Source organism: Eublepharis macularius, chromosome 2 (assembly GCF_028583425.1).
Source record: "Eublepharis macularius isolate TG4126 chromosome 2, MPM_Emac_v1.0, whole genome shotgun sequence".
Lineage (NCBI taxonomy): Eukaryota > Metazoa > Chordata > Lepidosauria > Squamata > Eublepharidae > Eublepharis > Eublepharis macularius.
Window position 1 is genome coordinate 11,416,379 of NC_072791.1, and position 12,846 is coordinate 11,429,224.

The 12,846-nt window shown below is 45.4% G+C and overlaps 1 protein-coding gene across 2 annotated transcripts in view; it reads left to right on the plus strand.

Annotated features, from left to right (window-relative positions):
• Positions 1–11,244, plus strand: part of DAAM1 (dishevelled associated activator of morphogenesis 1) — a 210,934-nt gene extending 199,690 nt beyond the window's left edge. For both annotated transcript variants that reach the window (XM_054970185.1, XM_054970186.1), the window contains exons 23-25: positions 419–550; positions 4,607–4,777; positions 6,665–11,244. In XM_054970185.1, the coding sequence (XP_054826160.1) occupies positions 419–550; positions 4,607–4,777; positions 6,665–6,874 (513 nt within the window). In that variant the 3' untranslated portion in view covers positions 6,875–11,244. The remainder of the gene's footprint in view (positions 1–418; positions 551–4,606; positions 4,778–6,664) is intronic.
• The last annotated feature ends 1,602 nt before the right edge of the window (positions 11,245–12,846 follow it).

Sequence of the window (12,846 nt, forward strand, 5' to 3'; positions counted from 1 at the left end):
TCCGTCAGCGCAGGTGGATAAATGGTCAGGACGCAGCCCTTTCCCCTGCCTTCCTCCTTTCCAGCCCCATCTCTGCTTGCGCACAAATGGCCCTCACTTTTCTACCACCACGTTCAACCACAATTCGTCTTTCACGCCTTTGTCAATATTGACTGTAGGAAATGCTAACCGGAGTGTGCCTAATCGGCACCCCGCTTGGAAGGAGGATAACCTTTAAGTAGAAAAGACCCACGTGATCTATCCCCTTGTGATTGCAGTATCTGGGCCTGTGTGTTTGCCACAGCAACGAAGCAGGTCTCACCTACTGAGTAAGAGCGTGAAGCGGGTTTTGAGGGCTTCCCCAGTCGCCACCAGCCCCTTGGACTGTGTCTCTCTCAGCTCGTCCCTTGCTCATCGGAATAAAACTCTTTCTTCAAAGGAGCTGGAGTACCAGAAGTCTCAGCAGTCCCAACCGGGAGACAAATTCATTACCGTTGTCAGCCAGTTTATCACCTTGGCCAGCTTTGGCTTCTCGGATGTGGAGGATCTTCTGGCAGAGGCCAAAGAGTTGGTAAGAAAATTATAGTCATTGGAAGGTTCTGCGGCTCCGGGTCTTTCCTTCCACTCCTGTCATTCTGCTCGTGACAATTACCCCCATTCGACAGATGGTTTGGGGAATGCAACTTCCACGGGCAGCGGCCTAGTTCTACATGAGGTACCGCACACAGTCAAAAAGTTCCTCAGGAAAGCGTGTTTGCCTCACCTACATGGCATTTGAGGGTCAAACCAGAAGAGATGCTGAGAGTTCTGTGAATACAGTCCTGGTGAGGGTTTTTCCACTTTAAATATCAGCTGTGTGGAGGGGCTGATTACAGTTGGGTTAGGGAAGCAGGGTAAACCTTCCTCCCCACACTAGGCTCGAAATGCCCATAGGAAAGCACCATTTACCCTGTTGGGGCAACTATACAGATACATTTATCACTGTCCATATGGTTGCTCCCAAATGGGGCAAGTAGCATCTCCTTGGGGCTGTTTCAGGTCAAGAAAATGGCACAGGCGGAGGCTTAATTCTCCCCTCCCTTCCTGCAGTGGCCTTGATTGGAATCAAGCCCCCATACTCCTGATATCTGAGGGGGGGAAATGTTGGAAGCTGTTTGTAGAACTCTCAGATACTCATCTGGCTTGGCTGTAAATCTGGTTTAATCTAATGTCAAAAATGGTTCATGAGAGGGATATAAATAGTTAGCACCAGGAATGCTTCTGGGGTGTGTGCTTTCCTTTCATGGGCACCTGGGATTATTTCCCAGGTATTGTCTTTTATTTTAGCTGAAATCTTGCTCGCAGTTCCTCCCCCCTCCATGCACACAGCTGTTTTTTTAACAACTTCCTGCTTACATGGATGCAGTTTCTTCCCTTCAGAAAAGAAGGGGTGGGTGGAAAGGAAGAATTTCTTTTTAAAAGCTTCAGTGCCACATTTGGTTCCAATATGGAAGCATGTGGCAGCAATAAATAAGATACAATGAGCAGGCCTTCAAAGAGAAGTTGAAAGTGCAAGTTTTCCCTCTCCCCGCCATTGGGTGAGTTTTTATATCTTCCGTGCTGCAACATGAGGGCTTCGTTGGGTTTATGGCTCCTGAGTTAATAAAGGGGCAGAGGAGAGGCACTGGCCCATTAAGCAGAAACAGAGGTGCAACTTCCAAGAGGACTTTTCGAAGTCCTATGCAACACAGTCGGTCTTGTTTATAAGTATACCTTTGCCTTAGATAACTTGCATTGTCCTTTACTTCTGTAATCCTTGTTCTGTTGCATTGTTCATTGGTTGTCTTACTCGGTCTGATTTCACTGTTTGATATCTTGTAATCCGCCTTGAGTCCTAGTGAGAAAGGTTAGATGTATAGCCATGTTGGTCTGCAGTAGAAAAGCAGGTTTTGAATTCAGTGGCACCTTAGAGACCAACAAGATTTTCAGGGTGTAAGCTCCTGACTATTGAAAGCTTACACTATTGTTGGTCTCTAAGGTGCCACTGGACTCAAATCCTTCTGTTCTAATGAGGAAGGAGGTCTATAAATAAAACAAAAAAATGAGAATTTAATTGTATCCTGAAGTTACGTTAGCTCTCTTTGTCTCTAAATATAGCTCTTTCTAAGCCAGAGACTGTGTATAGCGCATACTGCATGTTACTGTAAGTAAGATCCTACTATGTAATTTTGCCGCATGTCATGTTAATACTTATGCTTTACTTCAGTCCTCAAGTTTCTGATTTGCGTTCATCATTGGATGTTCCAATCCTTTTGATTGTATTGACTTACTGTGTGTTAGCTGCTTCCCTAATAAGAAAGGTGGGCTATAAATAGCATAAATAAATAAGTTTAATTCACATTCAGGTCTGATCCAAGCCCAAATGAACTCATTTGAGGCAAACCATGCCAGAGCTTACCCATCACTGAATGAAGCTGTTTTCGGAGAAATCTTTTTATTGAGAAAAAATTACCCTACCTACACTTCAAACGGCAGAGCAGGGGCATGTCTGATTTCTCCACACCTATTTTATCCTCACAACAACCCCTGGAGGTGGGCCAAAGAGAGAGAAACTGATCACCGGCCACTCTTCGCCCTTTTGTGACTGAGCAGGGAATTGAACCCGCACTTTAGTACGATTCTTTTCACAACATTCTGTTCACAAATTTTGCTGTGGATTGCTCTGCCCGGCCGTCACCTCATCTCCTTCCGCCTCCCGTATAATCCACCTTTTCCCGTGCTGTGAATCTCTACCTTTTTCTGTGTCTTGCAGCCCACTCATACGCTAACATTCTTGGATGTTTTCTCTCTTCTGCTCATTCCCTAGACCCTGAAATAGCCACCTTCAAAACTGTGTTTTGAAGCCACTGAATTCCCCATGTTGGAGAATTAAAGAGATGGCTAATATAAACTTACTCATCTTCTCCTTTTCGTCCATCATCTTCTCAGCTAAGAAGCCCAGCGTCACCCTCATGATCATCGTTGCTACCTTTGAACTCTAGAAGACCCCCTCCGATTGCTTTCCCGCTCCTCAGAGCCTGGACACCCATGCACTAAATTCATCTGTGACTGGGGGGAAACCCAACTCTACTTGAGTTTAATGTGTGACTGTGCTCGCCTTCCCAACGGTTTAGGGAAAGGGAAAAAGACTCCCATGTGTGCATGCAGTCGGTCTTGCCTTCCACGTAAGCGTACTTCCACAGATAGAAGAACTTTGGGGAGCTGGCTCTTTCTCTTTCTCTCCCTTGTGTTTGCCCAAGAGACATGTGGAACCGGGGAAAGAGAACGAGCCCACCCCACACAGCTCTTTTGTGTCTGCAAAAGCACGCTGTGTGGAAAGGAGGGACAGACAAAGCCGCGTCTCCTCATGTACACATGGGAGCCCTTTTCCCTTCTCCTGGCCCAAACTATTTAGAAGGTAAATACGGTCACATTTAAACTCAAGTAGAGTTGAGGTTTCCCCCAATCACACACGAATTTAGTGCCCATGTGACCAGGCCCTCAACTGTCTGCTAAAATAGAAACAATCCCCTCTGGTCGTTCCTCTCTCTTCCGACACCCTTCCAGTCCTTTCCTTTCCCCCCACATCTAGCCAAATAAGCTGACTCCCTGGTTGGCCGTGTATAACCCCTCCACAGAGCCCCCTTGAATCTGTCCACTCGTGACTTTTGGTTGCCACCTCTCCAGCCATTCTCCGTCTTTTCCCCACCATTCTCTGTCTTCACCCCACCATATATCCCCTCTCTCTCTTTTAGCAAAAAGTCCTGTAGCACCTTTAAGACTAACCAACTTTATTGCGGCATAAGATTTTGAGAACCACAGCGCTCTTCGTCAGATGCATCTCTTCGTCAGATGCATCTCTTTGGCAGATGCTTATGCCTTAATAAAGCTTATACCTCAATAAAGTTGGTTAGTCTTAAAGGTCCTACTGGACTTTTTGCTGTTTTACAGCTACAGACTAACAGGGCTAACTCCTCTGGATCTCTCTCTTTTAAATCCTCCTTTACTGTATTCAATCATATTTCTTCCTCCTTCTCAGCTATCCTGCAGCCCAATTTCCCTTTTGCACTTCGCCTCCAAAGCAGATGGCCAGTCCTGGCTTGCTTTCACCTGATTGGATCAGGGGGCAGCTCAGAGAGAAGCCAGGAGACATTGAGTCTGTAAAGAGAAGACCACAGAAATGGTTGCCTCCATCTTAGGAGGTTTGGAACGTCCCCCATAGTGGCCATTTTGTGGTGGCACCCACTTCCATTCCACATCCTCAGAAACCCAAAAGTGCCCCCAGGCTCAATAAGATTGGGCACGGCAGCACAGCCAGTGGCAAATAGAGACCTCCCTGTTTGCCCAGGCAATGTGAAGGCCTCGTTTTCACCTTGCCGAGGGGATCTAGACAAGTTTGGTGAGGTCTTATAAAAGGAACGAGCAAAGATCTTCAGCCGTCTTTCAGACCCGCAGTTTTTATTCAGAAGTAGAGAATGATGGAAGGTTACTTTAAGAGTTTCTAGTGCCCAGAATGACCCCTTCCTTAACCAAGGAGGGGAGTAGGAGAGGGTTTCATTGGGCTAACGGATTTCCCCCCCCACCAAGAACCTTGACTTTCTTCTTCCAGTTCAACAAGGCTGTGAAGCATTTTGGGGAAGATGCTATGAAAACGCAGCCAGATGAGTTCTTCGGGATTTTCGACCAGTTCCTTCAAGCTGTGACGGAAGCCAAACAAGAGAATGAAAACATGAGGAAGAGAAAGGAAGAAGAAGAGCGGCGGGCTCGCATGGAAGCTCAGGTGAGTTTGGGTCTCTGTTGGGGGGAGATTTCCTGCAGCACATCTGAAACCTGGAGGGTACGTATACAAAGTCTCGTTGTGTACACACTTCTGTCACTTCACTGAGCATGCAAAACACAAATGTTCAGGAGGGTATTCTTATAAAGGGATAAGAACCAGGGCTTCTTTTCAGCAGGAACGTGGTGGAACGGAGTTCCGGAACCTCTTGAAAATGGTCACATGGCTGGTGGCCCCGCCCCCTGATCTCCAGACAGAGGGGAGTTTAGATTGCTCTCCGCGCCGCTGGAGCTGTGGGGAGGGCAATCTCAACTCCCCTCTGTCTGGAGATCAGGGGGCGTGGCCACCAGCCATGTGACCATTTTCTCCGAGGGCAACCCACTGAGTTCCACCACCTCTTTTCCCAGAAAAAAAGCCCTGATAAGAACTATAGTATAATGGATTAGCTGAGGAGTAGTAGTGTAGCATTTTTCAAAATTTATTGTATATATCACACACACACACGTCCTTTTACTGCAATTCAGTGTTTTCCACCCTTTCTTCATTATGGTCTATCGAGCTTTAAATAGTTTTTGTTGCCTTACACAGTTCTTTGGTTACATTGACTATAAAGTTGCCTTAGGCAGTGGGGGTTCCCCCCCGCCCCTCTACTTGTGTCATTTGCCGGTTCTTCAGTCCTAGCCACACTGCAGTGGTTTGTTCATTAAAGAGCTTCACTGTTTGATTACATTGTTTTTATCATGTTTTGTAATCCACTCAGTGGGGAAGGTTAGCTAAAAATAAAACACAAGAATGTTGTTTCCTTGGTGGCCAGTCATTCAAGAATGCAGTCCAGGGTACACCGAGTGCCAGGTGCTGGAGCGGTCCATTCTAGCCCAGTGCTGTCTATTTTGACTGCCCGTAGTTTCCAGGGGCTGCCCTATAATATCCATTGTGGAGATCTGCTTTAATAACTATAGAGTTTCTCTTTCTGTCTCCAGAGGTGGCTGGGATCCGAGATGAGCTGACGGGGGCAGCTTTTTGTCCTGTTTGTGATTTTTGCCATTGCCATTGGTTTGGGTTATGTGCGAATTATATTTCTGATGCTGCCGCTGATTCTCTTTTATGCAGTTGTTTCAAGAAAATCATTGCATTTTAATTGGGAAAATATGATGCCGAGGAAAGAGACGCCAGCGCAAAAATAAAGATTCACAAGTTCCTTTCTCACAAGAAATTTTTTAAAAAATCAAAATTTGGGCAATCAAGTAGAACCAGCCAGCTTCTGAAATTGTGTCTTCAAGGGATGGAATCTTTCACTCGTCATGCATAAAAACCAGTCAGTTCGCAGGGGGGAGGCGTTGGCTTAGTGGAAGAGCCTCCTCTGCTTTGCATGTGGAAGGTTCAGTCCCCATCGTCTCCAATTAAAAGGATAAGGCAGTAGGTGATATGACCTCCACCTGAGAGCCTGGACGGCTGCTGCCAGTCCGAGTAGACAATGCTGACCCTGATAGTCTGATTCTACTTATCTACTTAAACGATATTGCATCACATTGAAACAACCCTTTTTAAATCTCTTTTTACACTGAATTACCGCCGACAGAAATTTAGCAACCAACAACGTTGTCCTTTTATCATTATCTAATAGTAACGTCGGAATTAATCTCTGCAAAGAAGGAGATCGTTTATAAAATATAAACGGCCCTAAATATTTCTTCCTCAAGTTCTCCCAAAAACGACATAACAACAATGTTCCAGCACGATAGTTGGATTCAATCTGAGGCAGTTCCCTGTGTGTTCATGTGTGGTGTGGTACTATAGCCTTTGAGTTCCCCGGCTTTGCTCCCATTAATTTTGGTAGCGTTGAGATCTCCTTCTAAATGTCCTTGTCTTCTTTTCCCCCCTCCCACCCAGCTCAAAGAACAGCGGGAGCGGGAACGGAAGGCCAGGAAGGCAAAAGAGAACAGCGAGGAAGGTGGGGAGTTTGATGATCTTGTCTCCGCTTTGCGGTCCGGCGAAGTCTTCGACAAAGACCTTTCCAAGCTGAAGCGCAACCGCAAACGCATCACCAACCAGTTGGCGGACAGCAGCCGTGAGCGGCCCATCACGAAACTGAACTTTTGAATTTCCTTCGACCAAAAGAGAGTTCAGCGTGTTAGAAGAACTGCTTGAGCAGCCGTGTTGAAAAGGCCGGGATTTGCCTGCCTTACAACTCGAGCAGTCCTGCTCGTCTCTGTTCTCATTTTGAGTGCGTGTGCTCATGGAAGCATGTGTGCAAGGGTGCTGTGTATGCATCTGATTGTGTGGGTGGAGGGTCAGGAAGTTCGCCCGTGTGTGTGTGTGCACGCATGAACACACATGCAGACGCTGTTGCCTGGGCAAGTATTCCCTTTCCTTTCCCTCAACCAAGGCGGTATTCCAAACAGCAGTTTCTCTGCTATTCAAGCACAAACTTTAAGAAAGAGAAAGTTAAAAAAAAAACATTCCTATTGGAAATGAACAAAGCTTCTAATGGAATAACAGACAAGATGGCGGGAATTCTATGTATGCTTCTACCATAGTTTTTTTTTCCTTTTAAAGTGCCAGCATGTAGAAGGGTCTGAGTTGTGTAACCCTTGGGGCACCCTTCCATCCCCGCAGTTCTCCCAGCCCCAAATGACCCTGTGGGATCATTGGGAACTATAAAAGCAGCATGGGGGAAAGGCTTCGTGCATGTTGTGCTGCAGCCGCCATTGGAATCGAGGCCTTGTGTGCTATTTAAAGGGAAGACACCTTGGGGAGGCTCCATACATGGGACTCCCAACATCTTGCCCGGTTTGGACCTTATAAGCTTATAAAGGGGACCAGGAAAAAAAGTAGGGAGATTTAACATGGGGGAGGGCAGGGCAAAAAGGGAGACCGTATGTACTAGCCTTGGTTGGGATAAGCCGAGAGTCAAGTTGTTGACACTGAAACTGCAGGTAGCTTGAAGTCCGTTAGAAACTCCAGAATCGTTGCTGGTAAAGAATCGAAGTAATTCGTTCCTGTTAATTCAAAACTTGAATTGCCCTTCTTGTGGTGATTGTGCTAGTTTCATTCTTCTCTGTAAACCCCTCTTGATGGACTATCTTCTCCTCTTCTGTTGCTGGTTTCTAATGAGAACCATTTCTCTTCCCAAATCCCATACTCCTGCTGAAGAAAACTGCCCGGAGGACGTTCCTCTTGCTGTGATAATACGTTATGTGGAGTTCTCTCATTGTTTTGCTTGAGACCAGTGGGAGGGGGAATGTTTTGTGTGTGTTTTTTTTAATTATGAGGCAAAGCGCCCCACATTTAAGTTCTCTTTTTCTTTTCCCCACCCAATGGAACAAACTGTATTCTCTGTAAATATAGGTGAGAATTGATTCTGTTTGGGCCAGTTCAATTGCAAACACTCACCTGAAACCAGGCAACTCCGGGAGAGACTTGAGTGTTTAGACACAGGTGCAAACCTTGTGGCATAACCCAGAGAGTTGTTTATCATGCACACTAGATGCAGGCACATGTGCACGGAAGTATGTTATAGCTGCATTTTGAATGCAGTCTCTCTTTCATCCTCTTCGGATAGACCAGCCTGTTAAACGTATTATAGTTTGGGGCGGGGGTAGGGCTGCTACAACAAAAACGGTTCTTGGGAGCCTTCCCCATATTGTGGGTGTGTCCTTGCCTCCCCAATGATCCATGAACTTGCAGTGCCATGGAGCCAGATTTATAGCACCTGAAATCATTGTGGGAAGAGGGTGAAGAGAGCGCCGTCCCTTTCTTGCATAGATGTCAAGTCACGGGTTTCGTTCCAAGATTATCTTGGATCTCGAAATCGGGGAGTTAGAGGTCGGTCTCTAGCCAAGGGAGTTGTAAAGGGGCTGGCTTTGGTTGACTTTTTAGGGACTTTAATTTATAATGTAAAAGTAGCAAGAGAGAAAAAGAGGCCAAAACAAGTTTTATTTTTGTTTGTTTCTCGAAAATGTGTTTCGCTGTTCATATTTGTCTTGCAAATTTGTTATCAGAACTACCTGTAAAAATGTCGATCCAAAATTCTACTAAACCCAGATTGCTCAGGGAGTAATTAATAATTTAAAAATAGTAATACGAAAAAAAATAATTGGGAAACTTTTTTTAAAATAATGCCAATACTATAGCACGGCTTAATATTCTTAAATTATAGAGAATATAGACTGTTACTTTTTGTTTGTTGTTTTGCTTTTATTTATTTGTGGGTTTTCTTTTAAGTGATTTTTTACTATAATCACAATGTTGTGATATGAAATGTAATGGGGATATGGTGTGTATGTGTGTGTGTTTTCTTTCCTGTGGAGATTTTTAGTTGGTCCCTATTGCACTAGTAGTTAATGCTGTTTTGAAATGTGTTGGCCTTGTAAAGGATATTGACTGGTAATGAATTTGGATGACATTTCCCCCCTTGTGTACTGAAGAGCAAAATGTGCAGTTTTCTATAGTTTGTACAAAATACAGTTGTTGGCACAGGGTAGTACAGATCCCGGTGCAGCGCGGAAACTGTGAAGATCGCTTTGTAGAGAGCTGTCAAAGAGAGAGTGTGCATCAAAGAGTGTGTGTGTGTGTGTTTTCTTTTTACAACTCTAGCTTTTCTTCAACTTTTGGATGCTCCACACATGTGGGCAACTCTTCAAATAGCTTATGAAACAGTAAGAATGCAAAAGCCGATTCTCCGAACCGCTGTGAACCCTGCCGAATGTGCAAAGACCCGACACTTTGCTACGGAAGTTGGAAACCTAGTTGATCCATAACTGTTCCTTAACTAAAGTGCCTCTGCTTTTTATATAATTTTTTTTTTCATTTATAGTTGGAAGAAATTTGGTTGGATACGATTTGAGGAACTGACTTTTTCAAAACGAGTTTGGATGATCCGACAATTCGCATTTTAACAGTTTGAGATTTTTGAAACGAAAGCATGTTTTGAATTTGGAAGAAAAAATTAAAAAGGAATGGTGCTGTCTCTACAGCTTTCGGTTCAAGGGGACCTCTCTTACTCCATAGCTCAAGAGATGGAGGATGGCATGCATAAACTGGCAGCTTCCAGGGCATAGTCGCATCCGCAGAATGTGTTCTGGAGAAAGGCGGGTACCTTGTTCTCCCAGGACACGCCCACATTCGCTGTCTACAAGGGCCGTGTAGCCCAGCAGGGACCACTCTGGAAGTGGGAGCATCTTGCAGTCCTTCCGTGTGGCGACTTCAGTGTGGTTCAGAGATTGCTGAACCAGTACTTCTGATTTCCTGATGGTGCCATCCAAAAGTACACTCACTTCTGGAAAACCATGCAGACAGTTTAACACAACAAATGGTGTTTTGTGTGGTTTGCAACGGTTCTCCTCCCCCCCCCCTCGCTCATGCGCGCACGTGCTGCAGTATTGCTTCCTGCAATTAATGTCTTGGAAATCTGTGCACTCGTGGTGGGAAAATTGGACCACGCAACCCCTCCTTTGTGTGGGACTTCAAATTGGTAAGCCTTAATTGAAGGGGGGGGCATAGGAGAAGAGACTTTAGAGCCCCTCCCGCCCATGATCAGTCCAATCATACCGTTGCAAACAAAGGGAGGTCATCCAGGTAATGAAGGAGCACTCGAGAAAATGCTTAAATCTTGAGCCTGTCCAATCTGATGGATTGGAAGGAAAGACAATAGACTAAACTATAAACCCTAAAAGAGGCTGTGTGAATTGACCCATTGGCTTTGCACGTAGGGGCAGAGCTCAATTCTCTTCAAGATCAGCCATAAGGCAACCCCCAGGTTCTGATTTGAGCCCGCAGTGTGTCTGGGTTCTGTGATCCAGAACTTATGCATATAAGTTCTGCCCCAAAAGTCTTCTGGTGTTTCAGTGCATTGAGAACCACCCTGTACGGAGTTAGGTTTGTGCTGTGCAAAAAGTGTTAAGTGTTCACAGGTGAGTTTGCTTCAGTTCTGCAGCTGGGGGGGTTACAGCATCTCCCAGGATTCTCAGGAATTCATGCTGCACAGATGGCAAAATTGAGAAGCCGGGCATTGGTTAAAGGCTTTTTTCTTTCTTTCTTGCTCTTCCAAGACTATTCTTACTTCTACAACCAACCTTGTTTATTGGGTTGCACCTGCCATTTCTTTTGTGTTCTTTCCTTCAACGACAGCAACAAAAAAAGGGTGTGCAGGTAAATACCATGTGCCATGTGCCATTTCTTCATTTAGACTGGTGCTGGGTGGAAGTAGCCACTCTTTTTAAATTTTATTTTCCTCTCTCTGTCTCTCCTGGGTGTGTCATTTTAAAGATTTTTTTTTTAATTCATGCCAAAAAAAGACAAAAAGTGATAGTTTGTAAACTGAAGTATACTATGATGTAGCTTAGTGGTAGCAAACAGTTTAGTGGTTCTAGGTGCAAGAATGTTAGCTAGCAGGACATGCTGTGTATGTTATGAGGCTGTACATTTTTTTAAAAAAAGATGGCAATATGCAATAAAGTGTGTAAATAATATGAACGTGTGGAATTATTTGGTCGTTGTAAAATTTAAGTTTTTTAACGTGCTGCGGCGGGTGGTATGGTCTGTCACATGGGGAAATATGTATAACATTCAAATGGAAGTCTACAGAAATGGGTCTACTGGGCCGTTTCCAGATGGCTTACCTGCCTCCGGAACGTTGCGCCATCTTGCGGGGAAAACGCGAAATACCGCGTTTTCTCACGCGACTTTTGCGCAATGTCACGCAAAACTCGCGCAAGAAAACGCGATATTTCGCGTTTTCCCCGCAAGATGGCACAACGTTCCGGAGGCAGGTAAGCCATCTGGAAACAGCCCTGGTGTGATAGGTATACGTGTTCTTCTACCTCTGAAAGAACTCAGGCTTATTTTAAAGTGCATTTTCAGTCATTCATTACAATTACACTGCTGGAAATAACCATATTGAAATTGTCTTCTTCAGAGCATCATACTTTGGCTTGGATCCTACGGATTGTTGCTTCTAACAGAAGGGGGCCATTTTTACACCCCCTTCAGCAGATCGTTGACTTCCCCCCTCATCCTGCTCCTAGGGGCTCCGTCTCCCCCCCAGGGGCAGTATTGGAGGTGCGGTTTGTGCTGCAACGAGAGGTGGAAGAAGAGAAGTCCTTCCATCAGCGATTTTCAACAGGATCCGAGGCATTAAAAACATAAGAGCCCTGCTGCTTCAGACTAATGGTTCATCTAGTCCAGGATCCTGTCTCACATGAGCCCCTTCTGCACCACGGACATAACTCCTCACTTTCCCTGAAGTCAAGCCGAAAGGCATGGAATCAGATTGTATGTGGCCGTTCGCACCTCTCCTGTTTGGTTGCCGCGGCACCATTTTTTTTTTAGTCTGCATCGTGCCAGAATGAGTTGGGAGCATACCCATGCTCCCAACTCATTCTGGCACGATGCAGACTAAATAAAAATGGCTTGTGGCCCTCACTGATGCCGTCACTTGTGGCATCCCAATGCCAGCCCTTTCTTCCCCCCTTTTTTTTTTGCGCATGCACTGAATCAATGCATCGCTGAAGCACTGGATAAAAAGAGAACTCCCCCCCGGCATGCTTTCAGACCAGTGATTCATTGATCCTGCACTGAATTTAATTTTTTTTTAAGAGGAAAGGGGAGAGGGGAAGGATGAAAAGGGAGGGGAGATGGAAAGAAGGGGGGAGGGAGTGGCTAGAGAGACGAGAGTAGCCAATCACAATGTAGGGGGCTGGCGGGGGGTGTGAGGAGGTGTGAGGGTGGAACACCAAAAAACAGAATAAAGAGTATGCACGAGAAAACAGCCAGCCTCAAAGCGGCTTTGAGGCCGGCTCAAAGACAGCCAGTTTGGTGTAGTGGTTAAGAGCATGGGACTCTAATCTGGAGAACCAGGTTTAATTCCCCACTCCTTCACTTTAAGCCAGCTGGGTGACCTTGAGTCAGTCACAGCTCTCTCAGAGCTCTCTCTGCCCCACCCACCTGATAGGGTGTTTTGTTGTGGGGATAATAGTGACACACTTTGTAAACCGCTCTGAGTGGGCATTAAGTTGTCCTGAAGGGCAGTATGTAAATCTAATGTTATTAGTATATAAATCGAATGTTACTAT